The sequence below is a fragment of the Brugia malayi genome, assembly GCF_000002995.4.
Source record: "Brugia malayi strain FR3 genome assembly, contig: Bm_090, whole genome shotgun sequence".
Taxonomy (NCBI): domain Eukaryota; kingdom Metazoa; phylum Nematoda; class Chromadorea; order Rhabditida; family Onchocercidae; genus Brugia; species Brugia malayi.
The window spans coordinates 1-25,958 of record NW_025062354.1 but is presented as its reverse complement, the minus strand read 5'-3'; the positions used below and the strand labels follow the sequence as shown (position 1 = coordinate 25,958).

Here is a 25,958-nt window from a genome sequence, read left to right as displayed (position 1 = left end):
GATCAAAAACAGGTAATAATTAATTACGCAACAACTTTTCGTTCCATCTCTTACAGTTCTTCAATTTCATTAACAGCATGAAATTGAAGATAGAAGTAATAACGAATCAAAACCCAAAACTTATTTCGTCGTTCAGAATGCGACATTAAATGTATGATTACTGCTTAAAACATGTAAATAGAGATAAGTAAATAACTACTTGTTACTTAAATTACTTAAAATATTCAATATGATATTGTTTTGTGCACTGACATTTTTGTGATTTTCACATTACTTAACTACAAAATAGTATAATAGATTTACTGATTGCAAAAATGCATGTTTTGACATGAATTTTTCAGATAACAGAAAGTATATTTGTTATTATCCCGGGTGTACTGTGATCGCGACAAATTACAACGAATATATAACACATAGGAAAGCACATGGTCAACCTCTCATCTATGAATGCAGAGTGCCCGGTTGTGGGAGGACATTCAACCATGATTCATCATTTCGCAGTCACAAGGAAACGCATGAACGTCATCGTCAATGCGAGTGCTGCGGCAAATTCTTCACCACCAGGAAGGGACTGCAATATCATACGATGAGTTGCAAAAGAAAACCTCGTTAGTTTGCAAATTCAGCAAAATTTTAAACATATGTGAGTCTGAAATGGAGTGCCTATGAAATGTATTATGGAACATCTGTGACTGCTGCACCGAGATACTTGATACAACGGAAAATTCGCAATTACATTTTGTTGCAAAGCTGTTGAAAAGACTTAAATTTATACTGCCATTTATATCCACTTCTTTTAGAGATAGCATACCTTCTAGCAGAAATTCCTTGAGAAAGTTAACCGTGAGCTTTGTTGTATATATCAGACATTGTAACTCTTTTTATAAGTAAGGCACTGCATCGCAGTGGTCTTCATGAGCATGCGTAATTATTATTCCAAGCAAATCTTTCTTCTCTTGAGCAATAAAACTTACATCAGCAATTAATAACTGGCATAGTTTCATCTGCAAAACCGATACCAAGGTCAGTCGTAATTCACTTGCCTTGATAATGATACAGGTTAACATTCATCTCAGTTCTATCCACCCCTCCAAGAAATAAAAATTCTTTAAATGTTTATGATATAAAAATGTTTATAATCACTAATTTTAAATTATTAAAATGGAGGGTAGCAAAACTTCGGCTTTAAATAAAGGAGTTTGTTACTTCCAATAACCCTAAGGAGAAAAAGAAAGAAAAAGAAATTTAGCTACCCTACTTACCAAAACTTATATCCAATGCAAGGCCGATATTTATATATACTGGAAAATAATTAAGCAATTTCTTGTGATATAAATTACTTAAAATGGAATGTATTTCATTGAAGTAATATTTCTATGGTTTATTAGATCACTTAATTAGAACAAATATCTTAATAGTTTTTTAGATAAAGGAAGCTATGAATGCCTCTACCCCGGGTGTGCTGTGATCGCGATGAATTACAACGAATATGTAACACATAAGAAAACACACGGTCAACCTTTCATCTATGAATGCAGAGTGCCCGGTTGTGGACGGACATTTGACCATGACTCATCATTTCGCAATCACAAGGAAACGCATGAACCTAATCCTCAATGCGAGGGCTGTGGCAGATTCTTCACTAGTAGAAATACACTAACTAGACATAAGGAGAGCTGCCAAGCGATATCTCGTTAGTTTGCAAATTTGGCACATTTCAAACAGATATATCAGTCTGAAATAGAATGCACGTGAAATGTGTTATGAAAATGCTAAGTGACAATGTGTAACTATACGCGAAGATAATTAAACAGCTTCTTGTGATCTAAATTATTTGAAATGGAATGTAGTAAGATTATTTCATTGAAGTAATATTTTAGCTGCCAAACCCATAATAAAATACCAACTGCAAAAACAAATATCATAAGAATTTTTTAGATAAACGAAGCTACGAATGCCTCTACCCCGGGTGTGCTGTGATCGCGAAAAGTTACAAAGAATATATAACACATAGGAAAACACATGGTCAGCCCTTCATCTATGAATGCAGAGTGCCCGGTTGTGGGAGGACATTTGACTATGATTCAACATTTTTCAATCACAAGCAAACGCATGAGCCTCATCCTCAATGCGAGGGTTGTGGCAGATTCTTCACCACCAGGAATGCACTGAAATCTCACAAGAAGAACTGCCAAACAAAATCTCGTTAGTTTGCAAATTTAGCACAATTTTAAAAGCATATGTCAACCTGAAATAGCATGCATGTGAAATGTGTTGCGAAACATTTGTAACCGCTGAGTGACAATACAAAGTTTATTTAATGCATTCATTAAATACTGCATATTTATTTCTTTTCATATCGTGCACTTAATGCGTAGCAGCTGTCTATGACCTAGGAACCAATTGCTTAAAAATATGTTGACGATGGTGACAATAAAGCTTTAAGATACATTAACAAACACTTAAAATATCAACGAAGAAAGAAATAAAAAAAACACTTTTAGTCGAATTATTTTGTTTTTCTAAACGAAAAACATGCAGAAAAATATATCATTCCGCCCACAAAGCCAAATCATTTTTTCAGCGCTATAAAACAACTAAAAATTTTCATTCTAGAAAATGAGACACAATTTGGACATTCTTCGCAAACATGAGAAAAGGCGTATAGCAATCAGACGTTTTCGAGACATCAGAATGCAGTGACCGATTAATGATTTATTTTTTTTCTCCATTTATTATTCCATGAATATCACAGAAATACATAAACAACAAACTGACAGTAAAATTCGAATTCACAGCAAACGATTTGTCATACAAAAAGGTAATAAAAAATACGTAAGTGAGAGGAAAGTATTCTCCTAATAATATATAACAAAACTGGAGAATATGAGGTGTTTTAAGCAGCGAAAGTTAAGATAGATTTTTAGCTTATTTTTTATAATTGTTGATTATTAATTAACTACTAAGTTCAATAGGAAAAAGCTGTTGAATTTTATTTTATTTGCATTGTACTTGCTTTGCTCACATTCTGTCGTGCATATTTGACAACTTATGCAAAAAAAAAAAGTTTAATAAATTCATTTTGGAGCAATCTTACAATATAAAAATTAATAATATTTGTAAATTGTGATGATTTCAATTAATTTTTGACGCTAAATTAATTTTAGTCACAAATTTCGATATGGATCTCTAGGAAATTTAACAGTTTCTAAGAGTTTTTGTGAATTTAATACTGAAAAATTTTTAAATCTGTTAGATTCTGTTTTAATTAAATGCCAAAAATGTTAGAAAAAATGTAATCATTTAAAAATAAATATATTTTAAACTTAATTGGTTATTTAATTTACATTCTCCCTGATCTACACACATTCCATCGGGGATATTTGACAATTTATACAAAGAAAAAAGTTTATAAAATTCACTTTGAAGCAGTTTTTTAATGATGAAATTAAAAAAAATCTGCATTAGTGATGATTTTAATTTTTTTTGACATTAAAATTAATTTTTTTTACAAATTTAATGTCATTTAATGTTACAGATTTAGTGTTCGATTATTTGCATAATGAATTTGATAAATTTTATGGTCCTTGAATAGTAGTAAAGTCGAAATTTCATTGAATTATGGAAGAAATATGGATTTTTTATACATTTTGCTTTAAAATCGACATGTTCTTCTAGTTTTTGGAAAGTTTTTCACCCCAATATAATCATAAAAACAATTAAATATCAATTATAAATGGTTGAACGATAAATAAATCATATAACACAATGTTTATTAACCTAAATCAAGAGAAAAATCAATGGAATAATACATATTTCTATCAAAAAAAAAAAATGAATTTGACTATTAATTTTAACTATTACGATGTATGATAGTAAAATTACATCAGCACAGGCACTTTAAAAAAACATGTGTTCATGATTTAACCGTTCTTGTAAAACAACACGGTATTTATTTTTTAATAGTTGGCCATATAACTAAGGACAGATAAATAGCAGGACCAAAAACTTTAGAAGGTATGGTGGACGTAATGCTTACTGTATTTTGATGATGAAAACAGCAATCATTGCCGTATTTTGCATGTTATAAAAATAGATTTGGTTTTACAAATGAAGTGGTATTTTGAAATGTCTGAAGCTGGATTATTACCTATTGAAATCCATCATCATTATTTGGTAACAGGTAATGCTGACGATAGAGAATTTGTTGACACTTGTAGGAATTGAGGATTCCAGACCGGTTTTGATGGAAGTTCAAGTGTTAACAACGGAATAAACGTGGAAAATCCAAGAAGAGTAGTAATTGGATGAAATATCAACCGATTGGCTATTATCATTGCAGTGCTAAATGCTCGTTGCAAAAGTCTCTGCATAAAAAAGAAATGTATCTGAACATTGGATGAGGGTTGAAAATACAAGAACCATCGGTTCATGTCTCTCTCTTATTTCAAGCATAGTAAGTTTACCGCTGTCAACTTCAATAACAGCACGTGAAATTGCACTTTTAGGTAAGATTGAACATATCTCATATGCTAATCTGAGGATAAAGAAGCAAAAAAATTTTGAAAAAGCAATTATGCCTCAAAATGGCAATTACTCCTCTCATCATATCGAAATAATTAAGCTTGGCCACATAAAAGAATAAAGGGGATCTTTAATCACAGTCAATAGCACTTTAGGAAATTCTTTGCTAGTGAACTCCCTCAAGTCCTCACCTTTCTAGAGCATGTAACTTTATAACTTTCTACAAGTCCAATCACCACTCCCCCCTTAGCAGTACCATCTAGCTTTGTTATAATAATTAATCCTGTAACTAACTAACTAACCATTTTACTAAATGCCTCTAATTAGCTACAAACATTTTGAGCGGTATTCGCATCGAGAACCAAAATAAATTATGAGGAGCAGTGCCATCCAAGTTCTTTATCGTTCTATATATCTTTGATAAGTCCTCCATAACATTAACATTACTCTGCAGCCTGCCTGCTCTATCAGAACAGTCAATCAGAACAACATCTATGCTATCTTTTTAGCTTAACTTACTGCTCTACACGCCACACTTGCAGAATCGTTTACCGTACTCTCAAATAACAACAAAGCAATCAGAACGTCCTGTCCACATGTTTAACTGTCACTAGCAGCAGCCCTAGACGTGTCATACGTAACGAGCATCACGGATTAATCTTATATCTATACGCAAGCGTTAGCAATAGCTGTGATTGACTTTACCATTACCATTACCACTACACATACCACCATTATTATATGTGGTTTTTTGTCTAAAATTTATCGTTTCTACTTCGTTCATTAGCTGCTGTGTGATAATAATATTATGCTCAACTTCTTTATCAAATTTGATCTTGCGAACCTATCAATAATCAACTTGCAAGTTTTATGACCAATATCCTTACTAATGACCAATTCCTCTAATTCATCCAAAAGCGATTGATCTAACTTTTTTTTTTGTCAGAAAAAGTACTTTTTACTCCACCACGGAAGCGAGAAGTTTAAAGGCTACTAAACAAGTTCAAGGAAATACTCCTTTTAAAATTACAATATAAAGAATAATATGCACTACGTGTATTTGTAAAGTTAAATACAACGTTTTACGTGTTGCATTTTTAAAGTGAAGTGCATTTAATTTCTAATCTAAATATGTTATAAAACAGGATTTTGATTTACAGGTGATCTCATGAGTTATAATGAGAGGATTTTGGGCCATTATCAACCTCAGTTTTGTCGCAATACCCAGCTAAAGACTCATTTATATATTTATTATCAACAATCTCATATATACACAGCAAACCAGACCTATGATCAGGTAATCCCCCAATGTACATGTACATACCTGAATGATTCTTTACAGTATCATGACCTCTTAAGATTTTTATTGAATCAGCGTTATATAGTTTCTACGTCCCATACAACTGTTCTATTTATGAATGTTAATATTATATTGTATACAATTTAATAACATTAACTTATTAGAGAAAAATTCTACACTTTCACACCACCACCCTTGATACGGGGCCAGGGTAGAAGGGATCGAAAACTTGCACAGCAACACAGAAAACCGCTGCCTTAGCACTTGAATTGATGATAATACCCTTACACCACCACATAAATAGCGGTAAAATCAGAAACGCCTGCACGAAATTTGCAGACATTATGCAAGCAAAATTATAAATTCCCTGCCATCTTTAAATTCATGCAAGAAACATGTAATAAAAGACCATACAGCAGGTGAAATAAACTTTAATAACCACTGAGCAATTTTAAGTAACGTGTCAAGAATGCAGAAAATAGCTTGTTTCCCTTTTGATATCCGTTTTATCATTTTTTTACAATTGAAATTGCTCATTCAAATAATATTGTAGAAAAAAATTTTACCGCAAAACAAAGATAATCATTGCTCGGATATATTACCGTAAGAAAATGTCGCATAATTTCAAAATAATTGTATTTCATAATGAAAATTCAATTTTAATTCATATTTTATCTCAAATTCATTGTCAAAATTAGTTAAAAATGACACATAAACTTAACATTGGAAGTATGAAAGCTTAAATAATAAAATAAACCATAATAATTTTCAAAATATTGATTTTTATGAAAATCCTACAATTTGCAAGAATTTTTGTATATTAGACTAGGAAAAAAATTGTAGTATTATCAAATTTCATTCTAATTAAGTGTTAAAACTTTCAAAAAATATCAATTCATTAAAAAAAAGTATTTGTTAAACTTAATTGACTATTTAATATGCATTGCACCGGAACTGTCATTAGGGTGTGGTCATTTGTCGTGAAACCTCAAACTTGGGTAATTAAACCTTTATTTAACATGAAGCAAATAATAGCGCTTTATACATATCGTACGGATGCTACACCGTTTAACAAACGCGTAAACTATAAAAAATGCAATAATATAAAAATGGTGAAATAACACAAAATTATAAAGTATTAGATGCATCCCAATACCACCCAAAACATAAAGCAAATGATGGTTATGGAAGGATTGGTTGGGTTATATATAAGACTGATTTAACGAATGGAGATTAGATGGGAGGATTTCTCATGGATGAACAAAGAAGATTGTTAACAAGATTAGTTTATATACAGAACTGAACTGACCAGATATTCGGCAGAGGAGGACATTTAAATGATATGAAACAAAGACTGCTAATAAAGGGTTTTGCTAACGAAGAGTTTGCTAACAAAGGGTTTTTGTTGTGTGAGGAAAAGGAATTAGATAAGAGGAATTTGTTAGTTTTGGATATAATAATTTAAATATTTCGTCTTTCACGACATCATTTGACAGCTCAAAATAATAAAATAAACTTTTACAATTAAGTTTTGCCCAATGTTTCATCAGCAAAATTAATAAAATTTTTAATTTGTCATGCTTTTTTAATTCATTTTTACGATTAAAAGTGATTTTTATTCCAAATTTAGAAATTGATTTTTGTGAAAATCCTATTAATTGTTAAAGTTTTTGCACAGTAAACCGGGTAAAAAGTCCTTATATTATCAAATTTTATTTTAATTAAATGTAAAAACTATTAAAAAGTATCAATTCATCAAAAAAAAAAAAAAAATTATTTTGAACTTAATTGATAAATTTATATGCATTGTATAGGTATTGGTCATTTACGGTGTGGTCAAATGCAACATAAATAATAAAATAAACTTTAATAATTAGGTTTTAAGCACTATTTCAGTTGTGAAATTAATAAAATTTTTAATTAGTCAGAGATTTAATTCATTGTTGCAATCAAATTAATTTTCATTTCAAATTTAAGTATCGAAATTTATGAAAATCTTATAATTTGTAAGAGTTTTTGCATATTAAACGAAGGAATAATTTCTAGTTTTATCAATTTCGATTTTAATTAAATGTTAAAATATTAAAAAAAATCAATCGATTAAAAAAATTAGATAATTTGAACTTAATTGATTGTTTTTTATGCATCGCATGGGTACTGGTCACATACATTGTGGTCATTTGATCAACACAAATAATAAAATAAACTTTAAAAATTAAGTTTTAATCAATATTTTATTAGCAAAATTAATTAAATTTTAACTAAACGATTTTAATTCATTCTTACAATTAAAATTAATTTATATTTCAAATTTAAATAATACATTTACAAAAATCCCATAATTTATACGGGTATTTGCATATAAAACTAGCTAAGAAGTTCTACTATTATCAAAATTTAATTTCAAAGGATGTTAAAACTATTAAAAAATATCATTTAATAAAAAAAAAAATGATTATTATATACGCATAGTGCGGGAACTGGTCACATACATTGTGGTCATTTGACATCTTAAATAATAAAATAATGCTTAGGCTTAGGCTTAGGGTATATTTAGGCTTAGGCTTAAGCATTATTTCAAATCTAAAAATTGATTTTGGTGAAAATTTTATAATTTGCAAGAGCTTTTGTATATTAAAGGGAGAAGAAATCTCTAGTTTTTTTCAATTTTGATTTTAATTAAATGTTAAAACAATTAAAAAATATCAATTCCTTAAAAAAAATTAGTTATTTTGAACTCAGTTGATTAATTTTATGCGTTGCATACGTAATAAGAAAATAAACTTTAATAACTAAGTTTTTTTTTAATATTTGAGAGGTGAAATTAATAAGATTTTTAATTTGTCGTAGATTTAATTCATTTCTGCAGCTAAAATTAGTTTTTGTTTGAAATTTTAAGATCGAATTTTATGAAAATTTTATGATTTGCAATGAATCAAAGCCTTTTTTGTATATTAGACTACGAAATAATTTCTAGTAATATCAAATTTTACTTTAATTAAATGTCAAAACTGTTAAAAAAATATATATTTTCATTAAAAAAAGTCAGATATTTCGAGCTTAATTGATCAATTTATATGCATTGCATAGGTACTGGTTATTTACGACTGGTCATTTGATCGGCATAAATAATTAAATAATCATTCAAAATTAGGTTTTAAACAATGTTTAATTTGCAAAATTATTTAAATTTTTAACTTGCCACTGTTCTAACTCATTCTTACAATTGAAATTAATTTTTATTTCAAATCTAAATATCAAATTTTATGAAAATTCAATAATTTGTTAGGGTTTTGTATACTAAACTATAAAATAAATATAAAACTAAACTATAAAATAAATATAAAACTACTAAACTATAAAATAAACTATAAAATAAATTGTCAAAATTTAATTTAATTAAATGTTAGAAGATCAATTCATAAAAAAAAAATTAGATAATTTGAACTTAATTGATTATTTTTTATTCATTTCATGGATACTGGTCATTTACGGTTGGTCATTTGGTCAGCATAAATAATTAAATAAACTTTGAAAATTAAGTTTTAATCAATATTTGATTAGCGAAATTGATTAAATTTTTAATTTATCACGGTTTTAATTCATTCTTACAATTGAAATTAATTTTTACTTCAAATCTAAATATCAAATTTTATGAATATTCAATAATTTGTTAGGGTTTTGTATATTAAACTATAAAATAAATTCTAGCAATATCAAAAAATCATTTTAATTAAATGCTAAAATATTTAAAAATATCAATTCCTTAAAACAAATTGATATTTTGAGCTTAATTGATTAATTTATAAGCGTTGCATAAGTACTGGTCATTTACGATGTGTCAATTGGCAACATAAATAATAAAATAAGCTTTAATAATTAAGTTTTAATCAATATTTGATTAGCAAAATTGATTAAATTTTTAGTTTGTCACGGTTCTAATTTATTTTTACAATTAAAATTAATTTTTATTTCAAATTTAAATATTAAATTTTATGAAAACTCAATAATTTATTAGTGCTTTGCGTATTAAACTATAAAATAAATGCTGGAATTGTCAAAATTTAATTTAATTAAATGTTAGAATATTGAAAAATATCAATTCATAAAAAAAAAAAATAGATAATTTGAACTTAATTGATTATTTTTTATTCATTTCATGGATACTGGTCATTTGGTCAGCATAAATAATAAAATAATCATTCAAAATTATGCTTTAAACAATGTATTATTTGCAAAATTATTTAAATTTTTAACTTGCCACTGTTCTAACTCATTCTTACAATTGAAATTAATATTTATTTCAAATCTAAATATCAAATTTTATGAAAATTCAATAATTTGTTAGGGTTTTGTATACTAAACTACAAAATAGATGCCGGAATTGTCAAAATTTAATTTAATTAAATGTTAGAATATTGAAAAATATCAATTCATAAAAAAAAAATTAGATAATTTGAACTTAATTGATTAATTTTTATTCATTTCATGGATACTGGTCATTTACGGTTGGTCATTTGGTCAGCATAAATAATTAAAGTTTAAAGTTTTGATTGAAATTTCACTTGTTAAAATAATAAAATTTTTAATTAGTCATAGAACTAACTCATTTTTACAATTAATGCTAATTTTTAATTCAAATTTAAAATTGATTTTTGTGAAAATCCTATAATTTGTAAGGTTTTTTGCGTAATAAACTGGGAAATGTTAGGGTTTTGTATATTAAACTATAAAATAAATGCCGGAATTGTCAAAATTTAATTTAATTAAATGTTAGAATATTGAAAAATATCAATTCATAAAAAAAAAATTAGATAGTTGGAACTTAATTGATTATTTTTTATTCATTTCATGGATACTGGTCATTTGGTCAGCATAAATAATAAAATAATCATTCAAAATTATGCTTTAAACAATGTATTATTTGCAAAATTATTTAAATTTTTAACTTGCCACTGTTCTAATTCATTCTTACAATTGAAATTAATTTTTATTTCAAATCTAAATATCAAATTTTATTAAAATTCAATAATTTGTTAGGTTTTTGTGTACTAAACTATAAAATAAATATAAAACTAAACTATGAAATAAATATAAAACTACTAAACTATAAAATAAACTATAAAATAAATTGTCAAAATTTAATTTAATTAAATGTCAGAATATTGAAAAATATCAATTCATAAAAAAAATTAGATAATTTGAACTTAATGATTAATTTATAAGCGTTCTATAGTACTGGTCATTTATGGTGTGGTCATTTGACCAACATTAATAATAAAATAAACTTTAATAATTAAGTTTTAAGTTTTTTCATTTCATAGTTTAATATACAAAAACTTTCAAAAATTATACAATTTTCTTAAATTATGGTATTTAAATTTGGAAAAAAATTAATATAATTGTAAGAATGAAATAAAATCGTGACAAACAAAGAATTTAATTATTTTTGCTAATAAAATATTGATTAAAAGTTAATTAATGAGGTTTTTTTTAATATTTTATGCTGACCAGTTGACCACACCATGATTGACCAATACCTATGCAACGCTTATAAATTAATCAATCAAGTTCAAATTATTCAATTTTTTTAATATTTTAACATTTAATTAAAATGAGTTTTTGATATTGCTAGAATTTATTTCATAGGTTAATATACAGAAGTGCAATAAATTATTGAATTTTCATAAAATTTGAAATTTAAATACGAATAAAAAATTAATTTTAACTGTAAAAATAAATTAAAATCGTAAAAGCTTATTTAATTATTTATGCTGATCAAATGACCAGTATCCATGAAATGAATAAAAATTAATCAATTAAGTTCAAATTATCTAATTTTTTTTTAATGAATTGATATTTTTCAATATTCTAACATTTAATTAAATTAAATTTTGACAATTCCGGCATCTATTTTGTAGTTTAGTATACAAAACCCTAACAAATTATTGAATTTTCATAAAATTTGATATTTAGATTTGAAATAAATATTAATTTCAATTGTAAGAATGAGTTAGAACAGTGGCAAGTTAAAAATTTAAATAATTTTGCAAATAATACATTGTTTAAAGCATAATTTTGAATGATTATTTTATTATTTATGCTGACCAAATGACCAGTATCCATGAAATGCGTAAAAATTAATCAATTAAGTTCAAATTATCTAATTTTTTTTTTTTTATGAATTGATATTTTTCAATATTGTAACATTTAATTTAATTAAAATTTGACAATTCCAGCATTTATTTTATAGTTTAATACGCAAAGCACTAATAAATTATTGAGTTTTCATAAAATTTATATTTAAATTTGAAATAAAAACTAATTTTAATTGTAAAAATAAATTAGAACAGTGACAAACTAAAAGTTCAATCAATTTCGCTAATCAAATATTGATTAACACTTAATTATTAAAGCTTATTTTATTATTTATGTTGCCAATTGACACATCGTAAATGACCAGTACTTATGCAACGCTTATAAATTAATCAATTAAGCTCAAAATATCAATTTGTTTTAAGGAATTGATATTTTTAAATATTTTAGCATTTAATTAAAATGATTTTTTGATATTGCTAGAATTTATTTTATAGTTTAATATACAAAACCCTAACAAATTATTGAATATTCATAAAATTTGATATTTAGATTTGAAGTAAAAATTAATTTCAATTGTAAGAATGAATTAAAACCGTGATAAATTAAAAATTTAATCAATTTCGCTAATCAAATATTGATTAAAACTTAATTTTCAAAGTTTATTTAATTATTTATGCTGACCAAATGACCAACCGTAAATGACCAGTATCCATGAAATGAATAAAAAATAATCAATTAAGTTCAAATTATCTAATTTTTTTTTTTGATGAATTGATATTTTTCAATATTCTAACATTTAATTAAATTAAATTTTGACAATTCCAGCATTTATTTTATAGTTTAATACGCAAAGCACTAATAAATTATTGAGTTTTCATAAAATTTAATATTTAAATTTGAAATATAAATTAATTTTAATTGTAAGAATGAATTAAAATCGTGAAAAATTAAAAATTTAATTAATTTTGCTAGTAAAATATTGATTAAAACTTAATTTTTAAAGTTTATTTTATTATTTATGCTGATCAAATGACCAACAGTAAATGACCAGTACCTGTGCAATGCATATAAATTAATCAATTAAAACCGTGATAATACGTAGATTTATTTTATAGTTTAATATACAATAAAAGCAACTAATTAAATTTTGATACACACACCGTAAATGGTTAGTTGCAATAAAAAGCAACTAAGTCACGATTATTAAGTATTTAATACATAAAAAACGTTAGTGTTTTTAAATAAATGATTTTAAAAAAATAAATTTTTTTTAAAAAAAAAATAAAGTTTTAAAGAAATAAATTTTAAAAAAAATAAGTGATTAGTATGTTATATATAAAAAACGTTAGTGTTTTTAAATAAATATTAACTAGGTCTTCTTTTGTCGTTTTCTTACTTGGTGAATTTCTTAAATATTTTAGCTGAAGCAACTTAAAAGCACGAAAATGGTGTAATTACAGCGCGTAACGCTGAAATAGCTTTGTTAAATAGCACACGAAAAAAGTTTGGTGATTATCGATAAAATTCGTTATAAGATGGCCACTTAACTACTCAACAAAAAAGATGCCAGTAAAAGTGAAAGTCAGCAACCAAAACAATAAATTCTTTAAAGAAAGGAGAAATATTTTCCTTTTTATCAATGAAGCAATTGACAATTGATATGAACAAAAGTGCAAGGTGGTAACTACGTTTACGTTACAGTGATAAAGTCAGTAGGAATTGGTATCAGTAATAAATTAGTAAAGTCATATTAAAATGTGTCTGAAACTTGACTTAAAAATTCTTTAATACTTAATAGGTAAGTAACTCATATTCATAAATAACAAGAAACCCATTTTATGCATTACAAGCTGAAGCAGAAAATTTCTCATTTGACAAAGTAGTAACTGATAAAAAAGATAATGCTAAAGCAAATTCTGGTGAGACAATATACCCAAACTTTTTTGAAATAGACTTTATTATCAACGAAAAGGAAATAGATTATCATGTGACTCGCATGTTAATTGAAAAAGCTAAGAAAGGTCATAATTTGGTGACACATGGGAAGATTATTATAGATCAATTTCTGATAATAAATGATTAACACACACAAAAATGTTTGAGTTAGGATGATCCTTATGGGATAGTATGACCTAATGAGGCCATTATAGGCGAATTAATCACTAATTGTAATGACGCTGGTATTTTAATAGACTAATTTTTAGCGATTCACTTAAAAGTTAGTTTGGGTTATGACCTTATGATTGCAAGAAAATGGTAAATATTCATTGTGATGGTACTAATTTTATAGCAGTGAGATCCAAAATCGTAACAGATGTAGAAGACCTTGATCCATCAGAAGTGCTTAAAGAAATGAGTAGGTCAGTTAGATGGTTCACTTGAGTTTGTGCTTGGAACTATTGCTCATTGTTTCTAAAGAAATGAGCGACCACTACAACAAGTGGCAGAAGTTTGCTCGATATTATTATTTTCCAAAAATTATGTGAAAAATCAGAATTTATTAAGAAGGAATACAGAATAGAAAATAATGTCGATAGTACTTTCGTGCTAGATAGAAGAGTAAAAGAACCTGCCGTTGCTAATAATAAAAAAGAAATAAGCTGAGCATAGCGAGTGGATTAGAAGGGGAATAGTTCAAAAGTATCTATTCTGCGCTGAACAGACACTTGAAGAAAACTATTGCGATGTAGCAAACAGCCCAATTAATGCACAAAAAATCATACAAAAACTAGCTGAAGTCTGTTGACCTCTAACCCCTTGATGCATATGAACGGTGTACCAATAATCCATCAGGTATATTTCTCATCAGATAAGCTAATCCGCTGTACTGCACCTTTGCTCTCACATAAGTGACAGCACCAAGCAATGCGACGGCTAATGGAATTATAAAAGAATGTGTACCATTATGATTAGCAAGTCATTACCACCTAGTATTATTGAAAAAACTGGATAACTTACTATTTACAAAAGTTAGAAATGTAGATTTCATGAGTTTTTCTCTTCCTATCTTGTCACAAAGTATTGCAACTAATATAGTCTGAAGAGATGGAATAAATCATCAGGAACGGGTGCAGAAGTAAGCAATAGTTTTGATGAAATAAAAGTTTATAGAGCAGAAAAAAGAAATACTAAAATATGTTGTGTCTCGGATTAAAGAAGATAAACAAGAGAATTTCCTAAAAGAGTTTGAACAAATACAAACAGATTTCTCAGAAAAAGCAAAGAGATTACCTTCCTTAGCAATGAAAAAGCTAAAGATATTAGCTATAGCAGACCTAAATCTAGCATTAACAAGTCAAAATCAGTATATGAAAATATGTTATAAGTCGAAATATCTGTACATGTTATACTAATAAAGAAAAATTCAGATAATAGTTTTGCATTTTATTATCCTAATTATGATGCACTTAACAGAAGAACAGCTGTTCTATGTGAGGTCATAACTCAATCATTTTATGGCTACGTAAGAATTATAACTCAATCATTTTATGGCTACGTAAGAATGAGCAAATTATATATTGCCGAGCTGTTTATCTCTTATTTAGCCTTAACCTCAGCAGTTGTTGCTAGAATTGCTGCACATTATAGGTATGAGAGCTTTTTGTAGAGAGCATAAGGCTGAATACAGATAAGTATGGTAGTGGTAGCAAATCAAAGAATATGACATAGCTATGACAATCGACCCACAAGTGAAAAGTATAACTGAGGAGAATTTAATTTTGGACAACGTTCATAACATATATGCGTCGAGCTAACCCATAACATGATCTTCTCATTTATTATACATCAGGTTTGTTCTAGATCATAATGGTTTGGCTTAATTTTTCAAATGTGAGCATGAGGTAAGTATCATATTAATAACGATACTTTATTAAATCTTAATATTTTTATATTATTGACTATATCAAGTATTTTTATATTATTGTCCATATATTTCTATAGTATATCATACTTAAGCAAAAAAGTTTTTATATAATACAAAATCTTTCGATAGAAACACTACGGCACATATTCCAATCTATTAAAAGAGATGCTATTACAACTTTCACCACAAAATGGTGGACGCACATTTTTAGCTGGAGGGTATAGCAAGGCAATACTGGAATCAGTTCATTGCAAAGTGTATGCGAATGACGGAGATAAAACTGTTATAAATTTTATGAGGATTTCAATATTAAGCACCCCAGCAGAGTAAAGCTATTTATTGAAAAATTTAGCAGTATAAGAAGTATATTAGATAGTACAGTAATAGCCTTGAATACCTTGGAGAGCTCTTTGCTGTCTCAAAACTTCCGTTATCTCTCCGGGATTCAGAAAAAAAATATATGGATTCCAGCATCAAGCACTGGAGTGACACCAAGTAATACTGCAGAGGGAGTTGTATTTGACATACAGTTTCATCTATGCAGCTTGATGACGGAGATAGAGGACTCTCATTTTTACGTGATGGTCCACTTGACGTGAGAATGGATAACGCTTCTCATAACACTTATTAACGCTTTACGCTTTACGCGAACAAACTGCAAACACTATACACTAACTATGGAGGAGAGCGTCATTCTCGTATTGCAAAAGCAGTAGTAAATGGACGGAAGAAAAAACTATCAAAACTATATCTGAGCTTGCAAATATTGTGCGTTCTGTGGTGTTTCGTGGAAAAAGTAAAACTGATCCTGCAACTAGGACATTTCAGGCTATTAGAGTATGAGTAAACGACGAACTGGGAGAACTTGAAAAGGGCATGAAAGCAGTATCTGAAAATTTAAATAAGAATGGCAAGTTAATAGTTGTCACTTCTCATTCTTTGGAAGATCGTATAGTCAAAACCTTTTTTAAAAGTTTATGTGAGCCAAGATTTATCGATTGTAAGGTATGAGCCATGATCTATCGATTGTAAGGTATGAGCCAAGATCTATCGATTGTAAGGTATGAGCCATGATCTGTCGATTGTAAGGTATGAGCCAAGATCTGTCGATTGTAAGGTATGAGCCATGATCTATCGATTGTAAATGCAAATCGACGCTAAGAGCTATGCAGAGGTTATCGTAAGAATAATTATGTTTCTTTTAATATTATAGACCTGTTTAAGATAAAATTACATGTTCAGTCATTAAATAAAGAGCTAATAGAAATAAGAAATGAAATTAGCTTAGTGTAAAGTGGCATAAGAGTTCTACAAGCAGAATGAGCTACTCGAATAATTGTAGAGCTTTGTAGAGCTTATGAAGGAGTATTTGAGAGATCTGTTCTGATCTGTTCACAATTACTCCTCATCCTGACTTCATCTCACCTAGTTATGATGATTTCATTGTCCACACTAATTTAGAGTCATCACTTGCCTCAAATTTGGATTCATTATGGAGAGATGCCAATGGAGAATTAAAAACGAATGATGATAAAGCACGATATCCTTCCATTAGAGGTGAGACTTTTGCTTCAAATATGTGAAAAGATAAGTGAACAACTTCTTGTGATCTAAGTTATTTAGATGCTCAAAGTGGGACTTCTTCGCCACTTAATGTCGACACCGATGACATTATCACGTATATGCACTTACCTGGTTCACAACAAAATGTCGTTCCGATCTATTTTCACCAACTTACTCTTTCCTCAGACGGTACATCCGGTCAACATGGAAATGCTGAACTGATCAACATGGACAATAAGCACTTCTCGGATAGCTTGAATGTCGCCGACTACAGGGAGAGTACCAATGAAGGATCAAAAACAGGTAATGACAAATTGCATAACGATTTTTCTTTCTACTTTTATAGTTTTTTTTTTACTTTCATTCAATCCATAAAATTAAACATATCTACCACACTAAAACAAAAAATCCACAATTATCGATCGAAATTCTAGAAGTAACTTAAAAGTAAAATTTTTACTTCAAATATGTGAGATGATATAGATAAACGCTTAGTACCTAAGATATTGAAATCTAAGTTATTTAGATGCTCAAAGTGGGACTTCTTCGCCACTTAATGTCGACACCGATGACATTATCACGTATATGCACTTACCTGGTTCACAACAAAATGTCGTTCCGATCTATTTTCACCAACTTACTCTTTCCTCAGACGGCACATCCGGTCAACAAGGAAATGCTGAAGAGAGCAACATCGATAACACATCAATGAAGGATCAAAAACAGGTCAATGAAGGATCAAAAACAGGTAATGATGAATTGCATAACGATTTTTCTCTCTATCTCTTATAGTTCTTCAGAACTATGAATAGTTCTTCACAATAACGAATCAAAAACCAAAACTCATTTCGTCGTTCAGAAGGCGACATTAAAAATACAATTATTGCTTAAAACATGTGAGAAGATAAGTAAATAACTACTTGTTACCTAAATTACTTAAAATATTCAATATGATATTGTTTTGTGCACTGACATTTTTGTGATTTCTCATATTACTTAACTACAAAATAGTATAATAGATTTACTGATTGCAAAAATGCATGTTTTGACATGAATTTTTCAGATAACAGAAAGTATATTTGTTATTATCCCGGGTGTACTGTGATCGCGACAAATTACAACGAATATATAACACATAGGAAAACACATGGTCAACCTATCATCTATCAATGCAGAGTGCCCGGTTGTGGGAGGACATTCAACCATAGAACATCATTTTGTAGTCACATACAAACGCATCAACCTAAGCATCAATGCAAAAATTGCGGCAAACTCTTCTGTAGGAATAATATACTGCAAAAACACAACAAGCACTGTGGCACACCACTTCGTTAGTATCACAAATTTTTTTTTAAACTTTTTTTTGAAAAACAATATTTAAAATCGTTCAATTTAAAATATAATGTATATGGAAATGTGGTTTAAAACATCGGTGACCATGGTATAGCAATATACAATTCAGAAAATGCTGCGACATTTTTCTAACCTCAGTGTCTTTTGTATATGACAAAAGTCCTGTGGCAGGCAGTCAGCATACAGTGACAACTGATTTTTTAATATCGCGACAGATTAATCTTTTTTTTTTTAAATAAATTACTTGTCCATTACTCGATTACTTGAAGTTGGGAGTACAAACAATGACGAAAACTAAACTTGATTCCGCCACAACAGAAAATTCACAATCATTTGTTGTGCTTTCCATTAGAAATATAGCATCAAAAGTAAAAAGTAATACCAAAAGTTTTGTTTCAAACATATAAGAAGATAAATAAACAGATTATTATGATTTAAGCAATTTGAAATGATAAAAAAAAATGATAATATGGTAAGATTATTTTATGCACTGATATTTTTATGATTTATCACATGGATTAATAATTGCAAAGACGAATATCATAAGAGTTTTTTAGACGAACGAAGCTACGAATGTGTCTATCGAGGATGTACTATGGTCACAAAAGATTACAATGAATATATAGCACATAGAAAAGCACATGGTCAACCCTTCATCTATGAATGTAAAGTGCCCGGTTGTGGACGGACATTCGATCGTAAACCATCATTTTACAATCACAAGCAAACGCATGAATATCATCATCAGTGCAAGTGCTGTGGCAAATTCTTTAGTACCAAAAATGGACTACAAAAACACAAGAAGAACTGCCCAACAAAATTTCGTTAGTTTGCAAATTTAGCAAATTTTTGAGCACTCATATTAGCCTAAAATAAAGTTGAAATGTGTTATGAAGCATCTGTAACCGTTGAGTGACAATACAACGGAAAAACTCAATTACATTTTTTGTTGTAGCTATACAAAAGATAATTAAACATCTTCTTGTGATTTAAATTATTTGAAATGGAATATAGTAAGATTATTTCATGGAAGTGATATTTTTATGGCTTATCAAATTACTCAATTAACCATAGTGGAATGTCAATTACAAAAACAAATGTGAATTTTTTTAGATAGACGAGGTTATGAATGCCTTTATTCTGGATGTGCTGTGATCTCGAAAAGTTTCAACGATAATCTAAAGCATAAAAAAACACACAATGAACCTTTTATTTATGAATGCAAAGTGTCCGGTTGTGGACGAACATTCAACCATGAATCATCGTTACGCGACCACAAGCAAACGCATGAACCTCCTCAGTGCAAGGACTGTGGCAAATTCTTTTGCCGTAGGACTGCATTAAATTTTCACAAGAAATCGTGTTCCAGAGCTCCTAGTTAGTTTTCCAAAGTTAACAAAACTTATGTGAGCCTAAGATAGAATGCACGTGAAATGTGTTATGAAAGATTTGTGACCGTTAAGTGACAATACAAAATTCATTAGACACATTCATTAAGATGCTATATATATATTTTCGCACTCAGTACTACTATCCAGGTCCTAAGAACCGCTTGCTTAAAAATGTGTTGACAGTGGTGACAATGGCGCTTCAATATACATCAATAAATATTGAAAATATCAACAGAGGAAAAATTATCCTTTCACTCTTAACCAAATTGCTTTATTTTTCTAATTCGTGGAATGTATGCAGAAAAGCATACTATTCTATCCACAAAGCCAAACTGCGACAAACTGCAATTATTATTAATATTTTTTTTTTTTTCGTTATAAAACTAAAAATTTTCATTCTAGAAAACGGGACACAATTTGGGCATTCTTCGCAAGCATGAGGAAAAGACGTAACAATCGGACGTTTTCGAGGCATCAGACTGCAGCGACCGATTAATGATTTCATTTTACCATTGGATTTTTTAAATATTTCTTCCCTATTTATTATTCCATGAATATCACAGAAATGCATAAATGTACTAATTGGCAATAATATTCGGAGGCAAGCATTTAAATGTACAAAATGCGCTCACAACTGAAATAAACGATTTGTCATACCAAAAGCTAATGTGAAAAAGCATCATAAATGAGAAAAAAGTATTTACCTAAAAATTTATAACAAACTTGGCATCGCGAAGTGGTTTTAAGCAAAGAAATGGTATTATAAGAAAAAAGCATACCACTTATAATTTAGCCTAAACCTTAACGTGTAAAATAGATGGCAGATATTATGTTTAATGGAAAAACTTCCCCGGGTATCCGACAGTAAAGAATTTTGTAAGTTAACCATTGAAAAGTGGATGTAGAAAAACATCAAAGATTTAAGATCTTCACAAAGACAATATTACTTTTCTATATATGAAAGGCACTGTTTCACATCTAATAAAGAAGGCGACAAAATCAACATTTATCATCAAAATCAAAATTGTCGTCAAAAAGAACAACAAATGTGCATTTACTCCAATAAAATATGCAATTCTTCATGTAATCATATCATATGGAAAAGGATTAGGATAACACTTGCATTTAAGCTTAGGGTTAGGCTTAGGATGATACCTATACTTACATACACATTAGATGCTGCAACATTTTTCTCGTCATTATCACTCACTCAGATGTATTAGCTGTCGATGACTAATGAATCATTTGCTTAAAAGGTTGACAATGGTGAAAGTGATGCTTCAATGATACATCAACAAATTTTGGAAATATCAATATAGAAATGAATACTCCTTGTCCTCTCGGCTAAATTGATAATTCATGAAGGATATGCATTCCATCTGCTAAGCCAAACTGCGACTGTTCATTTATTTTAGCTGAACAAAGTAGCACCTAAAAAATTTTTGTGATCAGTTTATGATCTGATTTTATTTTCATAGTTGTTTATAATTAATTATCATATTTATCACAGCTTAAAAAGAAGTAACTATTGACCCTTGAAAAATAAATGTAGCAGAATTACCGAAGATTTCAGATCTCCTTAAATACATAATGTGTCAAAGTTTTTTCCTTCTAATAAAGCATAATTTACCAATATTTGTGACTTAGCAAAAACCTAAATGTGAAGAAAAAAAATTTCCCTCAAAATATTTCCTCAATTAAACGACAAATTTCCGCTTAACTTTTCCCAATTTTCTAGCACTGAAAAATTTAAAAAAGTAAATGGCCAAGATTAAAATCTTTACAAAACGATTTATCTACGATGAGAATAAAGAGAAAATGATTAAGATAAGATATATACTAAGTGAAAATTTGCTCAAAAACTATTATTATTTTACAAATTGATAGAAAAGCCTAGCACTTAATACATCGAATCATTTTGCAATTTGTCTGCAGTCTACTAAATCGCTTATGATTCGACTCTGACACCTATCATGTCAACACACAATAATATTTTTTAGTCTACCACCGAATAAGTTTTTTGCTGTAACTGGCTTACCATTAATTACTCTTATGCTCTACATAGAAACAAAAAATGGTGCAATCGTAATTACGAAGTATTAAACAATGCTGAAGTAAGTAATCTTCCGATATCTTTAAGCCATATCTCGTGAAAATTATAATTCTATACATATTGGTAATTAAAGTAAATGGGTAAAATTCATTTGCAATTAAAAATTAAAAGAAAAACTAATTGCGAGCCAATTCATTTTTTTATTATTATTTACAAAGTACTCAAATCGCCAAAAGAGAAAAGAAGTGAATATTAAAAAAATATTACTTTGGTCATTCAAACAAATGCTGAAGTACTGATTGTTATACCCTATTTTAAATTACCTAGTATAATGAATAAATTAACCATTATCATACCCTTATACTTTTAATTGTTTGGTGACATAGTCTGGCAGCAAAATTAGCACTTAATCATCACAATAAAATTGGACGATAGATTTGAAAATTTATTCGTAATTTTTAACAAAAAACAAAATATCACAATAAATAGGAGCTAAATTCATCACTTCAAGCAGTAATGTATTATCAGTTAATTTTTGATTAAACAAACAAATATATTTTCAAATAATAATGGAATTACTGTTGCAAAAAAAAATCATGTGTATGGAATATTATTAACTTAATTATTAGGTAAAGAAATTAATTTAGAAGAACAGATGGGAAGAAAGATCATGGAATTAGATATGATCAATTAAAATGCCATTAAGCTACCAGGCAGTACCTAAGAATAAATGTTGGAAATAAGTCAACATATTTCCAATTGTCATTTAATTTACGTCACCAAAATTTAAAACTGAAACTTTTTTCAAAATACAAATAATTCATTCAATATTTTACTTACCTTCAATATACTATATTTTATTAAACAAAGCAGACAAATACTGCACAACTGATTAAATATTTCACCATACGATGACATTTAATCCCAGCTATTCATCAGTTGCCTTTATGCAAATGTTACTCCATTTTGTCAACCAAACTTCTAGAATTTGTTTCAAACATCAAACATTGCTTATGTTGAAATTCTTTCTGATAATAGCAGTGGATGTATGTCAAAAAGCAATAATTAGCAAATTTCAGGTGATGCTTCCATCCGATGAAGTTCCCATCGGTAATACTATCAATAGATGTGAAGATGCTACTTTATTAAATGAACCCATTAAACCATTATGATTAGAATCTCATTCATCAGGTCGTATTACTGAAATGATGGAACAATATCCTTCCTAAGTATCAGATTTACGTACGCGCTATTGTAACACTTCCTTCCGGATTCAAAAGAGCATTCATAAACCACCAGTTGGGCGAGAGAAAAGCGAGAATGTAAAAGAACAAAAAAAAAAAAAAAACGACAAACAATAGGCAGATTAAAAACTGTTTGAACCTTTGATCTTTAATTGAAATAAAAAGCTTTCATTTGAATATTTCTGTCATTTCACAAAATTGTGTTCCATCATGTTCATCACTGTATCTATAACACCAATTATCTGGTTCAATCTTCTACTTTGCATCGCTTCTGATAAAAATGAAACTTTCTATCCACCTAATTTCGGCGCTGCTGATGAAATTATTACAAATAATACTTATTCTGGTGTCTCAGATAGCTTTGATTACAACAACTTTGAACCATTATTTAGCTCAGAATTTCTGTTCGATCCTTCGCAATTCATTGATTTCGCTCAAGTGAGTGAAATTGAGGATATAAGCAGTAAAGAATCGAATTCTGAGACTGATCTGTTCACAATTACTCCTCATCCTGGCTTCATCTCACCTAGTTATGATGATTTCATTGTCCACACTAATTTGGAGTCATCACTTGCCTCAAATTTGGATTCATTATGGAGAGATGCCAATGGAGAATTAAAAACGAATGATGATAAAGCACGATATCCTTCCATTAGAGGTGAGACTTTTGCTTCAAATATGTGAAAAGATAAGTGAACAACTTCTTGTGATCTAAGTTATTTAGATGCTCAAAGTGGGACTTCTTCGCCACTTAATGTCGACACCGATGACATTATCACGTATATGCACTTACCTGGTTCACAACAAAATGTCGTTCCGATCTATTTTCACCAACTTACTCTTTCCTCAGACGGCACATCCGGTCAACAAGGAAATGCTGAACAGAGCAACATGGACAATAAGCACTTCTCGGATAACTTGAATGTCCCCAAGTACAGGGGAAATACCAATGAAGGATCAGAAACAAGTAATGACAAATTGCATAACGATTTTTCTTTCTACTTTTATAGTTTTTTTTTACTTTCATTCAATCCATAAAATTAAACATATCTACCACACTAAAACAAAAAATCCACAATTATCGATCGAAATTCTAGAAGTAACTTAAAAGTATAAATTTTACTTCAAATATGTGAGATGATATAGATAAACGCTTAGTACCTAAGATATTGAAATCTAAGTTATTTAGATGCTCAGAGTGGGACTTCTTCGCCACTTAATGTCGACACCGATGACATTATCACGTATATGCACTTACCTGGTTCACAACAAAATGTCGTTCCGATCTATTTTCACCAACTTACTCTTTCCTCAGACGATACATCCGGTCAACATGGAAATGCTGAAGAGAGCAACATCGATAACACATCAATGAAGGATCAAAAACAGGTCAATGAAGGATCAAAAACAGGTAATGATGAATTGCATAACGATTTTTCTCTCTATCTCTTATAGTTCTTCAGAACTATGAATAGTTCTTCACAATAACGAATCCTCCTTATTTCGTCGTTCAGAAGGCGACATTAAAAATACAATTATTGCTTAAAACATGTGAGAAGATAAGTAAATAACTACTTGTTACCTAAATTACTTAAAATATTCAATATGATATTGTTTTGTGCACTGACATTTTTGTGATTTCTCACATTACTTAACTACAAAATAGTATAATAGATTTACTGATTGCAAAAATGCATGTTTTGACATGAATTTTTCAGATAACAGAAAGTATATTTGTTATTATCCCGGGTGTACTGTGATCGCGACAAATTACAACGAATATATAACACATAGGAAAACACATGGTCAACCTCTCATCTATGAATGCAGAGTGCCCGGTTGTGGGAGGACATTCAACCATAGAACATCATTTCGCAGTCACAAGGAAACGCATGAACGTCATCGTCACTGCGAGTGCTGCGGCAAATTCTTCACCACCAGGAAGGGACTGCAATATCATACGATGAGTTGCAAAAGAAAACCTCGTTAGTTTGCAAATTCAGCAAAATTTTAAACATATGTGAGTCTGAAATGGAGTGCCTATGAAATGTATTATGGAACATCTGTGACTGCTGCACCGAGATACTTGATACAACGGAAAATTCGCAATTACATTTTGTTGCAAAGCTGTTGAAAAGACTTAAATTTATACTGCCATTTATATCCACTTCTTTTAGAGATAGCATACCTTCTAGCAGAAATTCCTTGAGAAAGTTAACCGTGAGCTTTGTTGTATATATCAGACATTGTAACTCTTTTTATAAGTAAGGCACTGCATCGCAGTGGTCTTCATGTGCATGCGTAATTATTATTCCAAGCAAATCTTTCTTCTCTTGAGCAATAAAACTTACATCAGCAATTAATAACTGGCATAGTTTCATCTGCAAAACCGATACCAAGGTCAGTCGTAATTCACTTGCCTTGATAATGATACAGGTTAACATTCATCTCAGTTCTATCCACCCCTCAAGAAATAAAATTCTTTAAATGTTTATGATATAAAAATTTTATAATCACTAATTTTAAATTATTAAATGGAGGGTAGCAAACTTCGGCTTTAAATAAA

The 25,958-nt window shown here is 29.0% G+C and overlaps 5 protein-coding genes and 8 pseudogenes across 13 annotated transcripts; 7 read left to right on the top strand and 6 right to left on the bottom strand.

Annotated features, from left to right (window-relative positions):
- Window positions 1-490: 490 nt before the first annotated feature.
- Bm17235 (Uncharacterized protein) lies at window positions 491-1,067 on the bottom strand (the record flags this gene model as incomplete). The annotated part of the gene is made up of 2 exons (XM_043083033.1): window positions 491-571; window positions 897-1,067. 2 exons carry the CDS (start codon window positions 1,065-1,067, stop codon window positions 491-493), a joined length of 252 nt encoding a protein of 83 aa, XP_042938967.1.
- On the bottom strand, window positions 991-1,107 carry Bm18486 (annotated as a pseudogene). Its single transcript has one exon. A coding segment is annotated over exon 1 (117 nt).
- Window positions 1,108-1,473: 366 nt separating this feature from the next.
- Bm17234 (Uncharacterized protein) lies at window positions 1,474-2,210 on the top strand (the record flags this gene model as incomplete). The annotated part of the gene is made up of 2 exons (XM_043083032.1): window positions 1,474-1,693; window positions 1,939-2,210. The coding sequence occupies 2 exons, from the start codon at window positions 1,474-1,476 to the stop codon at window positions 2,208-2,210; spliced, it is 492 nt and encodes a 163-aa protein (XP_042938966.1).
- Window positions 2,211-4,891: 2,681 nt separating this feature from the next.
- Bm18485 lies at window positions 4,892-5,359 on the bottom strand (annotated as a pseudogene). The gene has a single exon. A coding segment is annotated over exon 1 (468 nt).
- An 813-nt stretch (window positions 5,360-6,172) lies between these two features.
- On the bottom strand, window positions 6,173-6,340 carry Bm18484 (annotated as a pseudogene). The gene has a single exon. A coding segment is annotated over exon 1 (168 nt).
- A 7,465-nt stretch (window positions 6,341-13,805) lies between these two features.
- On the top strand, window positions 13,806-14,003 carry Bm18483 (annotated as a pseudogene). Its single transcript has one exon. A coding segment is annotated over exon 1 (198 nt).
- Window positions 14,004-14,176: 173 nt separating this feature from the next.
- On the top strand, window positions 14,177-20,086 carry Bm17233 (Uncharacterized protein; the record flags this gene model as incomplete). Its single annotated transcript, XM_043083031.1, has 6 exons — window positions 14,177-14,279; window positions 17,250-17,345; window positions 17,412-17,654; window positions 17,878-18,099; window positions 19,262-19,528; window positions 19,818-20,086. The coding sequence occupies 6 exons, from the start codon at window positions 14,177-14,179 to the stop codon at window positions 20,084-20,086; spliced, it is 1,200 nt and encodes a 399-aa protein (XP_042938965.1).
- On the top strand, window positions 14,354-14,524 carry Bm18482 (annotated as a pseudogene). The gene has a single exon. A coding segment is annotated over exon 1 (171 nt).
- Bm18481 lies at window positions 15,028-15,252 on the top strand (annotated as a pseudogene). The gene has a single exon. A coding segment is annotated over exon 1 (225 nt).
- Window positions 16,428-16,808, top strand: Bm18480 (annotated as a pseudogene). The gene has a single exon. A coding segment is annotated over exon 1 (381 nt).
- Window positions 20,087-22,838: 2,752 nt separating the features above from the next.
- Bm1470 (Uncharacterized protein) lies at window positions 22,839-23,066 on the bottom strand (the record flags this gene model as incomplete). Its single annotated transcript, XM_043083030.1, has 2 exons — window positions 22,839-22,868; window positions 22,989-23,066. 2 exons carry the CDS (start codon window positions 23,064-23,066, stop codon window positions 22,839-22,841), a joined length of 108 nt encoding a protein of 35 aa, XP_042938964.1.
- A 536-nt stretch (window positions 23,067-23,602) lies between these two features.
- Window positions 23,603-25,382, top strand: Bm17232 (Uncharacterized protein; the record flags this gene model as incomplete). Its single annotated transcript, XM_043083029.1, has 4 exons — window positions 23,603-24,050; window positions 24,117-24,359; window positions 24,582-24,803; window positions 25,111-25,382. The coding sequence occupies 4 exons, from the start codon at window positions 23,603-23,605 to the stop codon at window positions 25,380-25,382; spliced, it is 1,185 nt and encodes a 394-aa protein (XP_042938963.1).
- A 377-nt stretch (window positions 25,383-25,759) lies between these two features.
- On the bottom strand, window positions 25,760-25,858 carry Bm18479 (annotated as a pseudogene). Its single transcript has one exon. A coding segment is annotated over exon 1 (99 nt).
- Window positions 25,859-25,958: the final 100 nt, after the last annotated feature.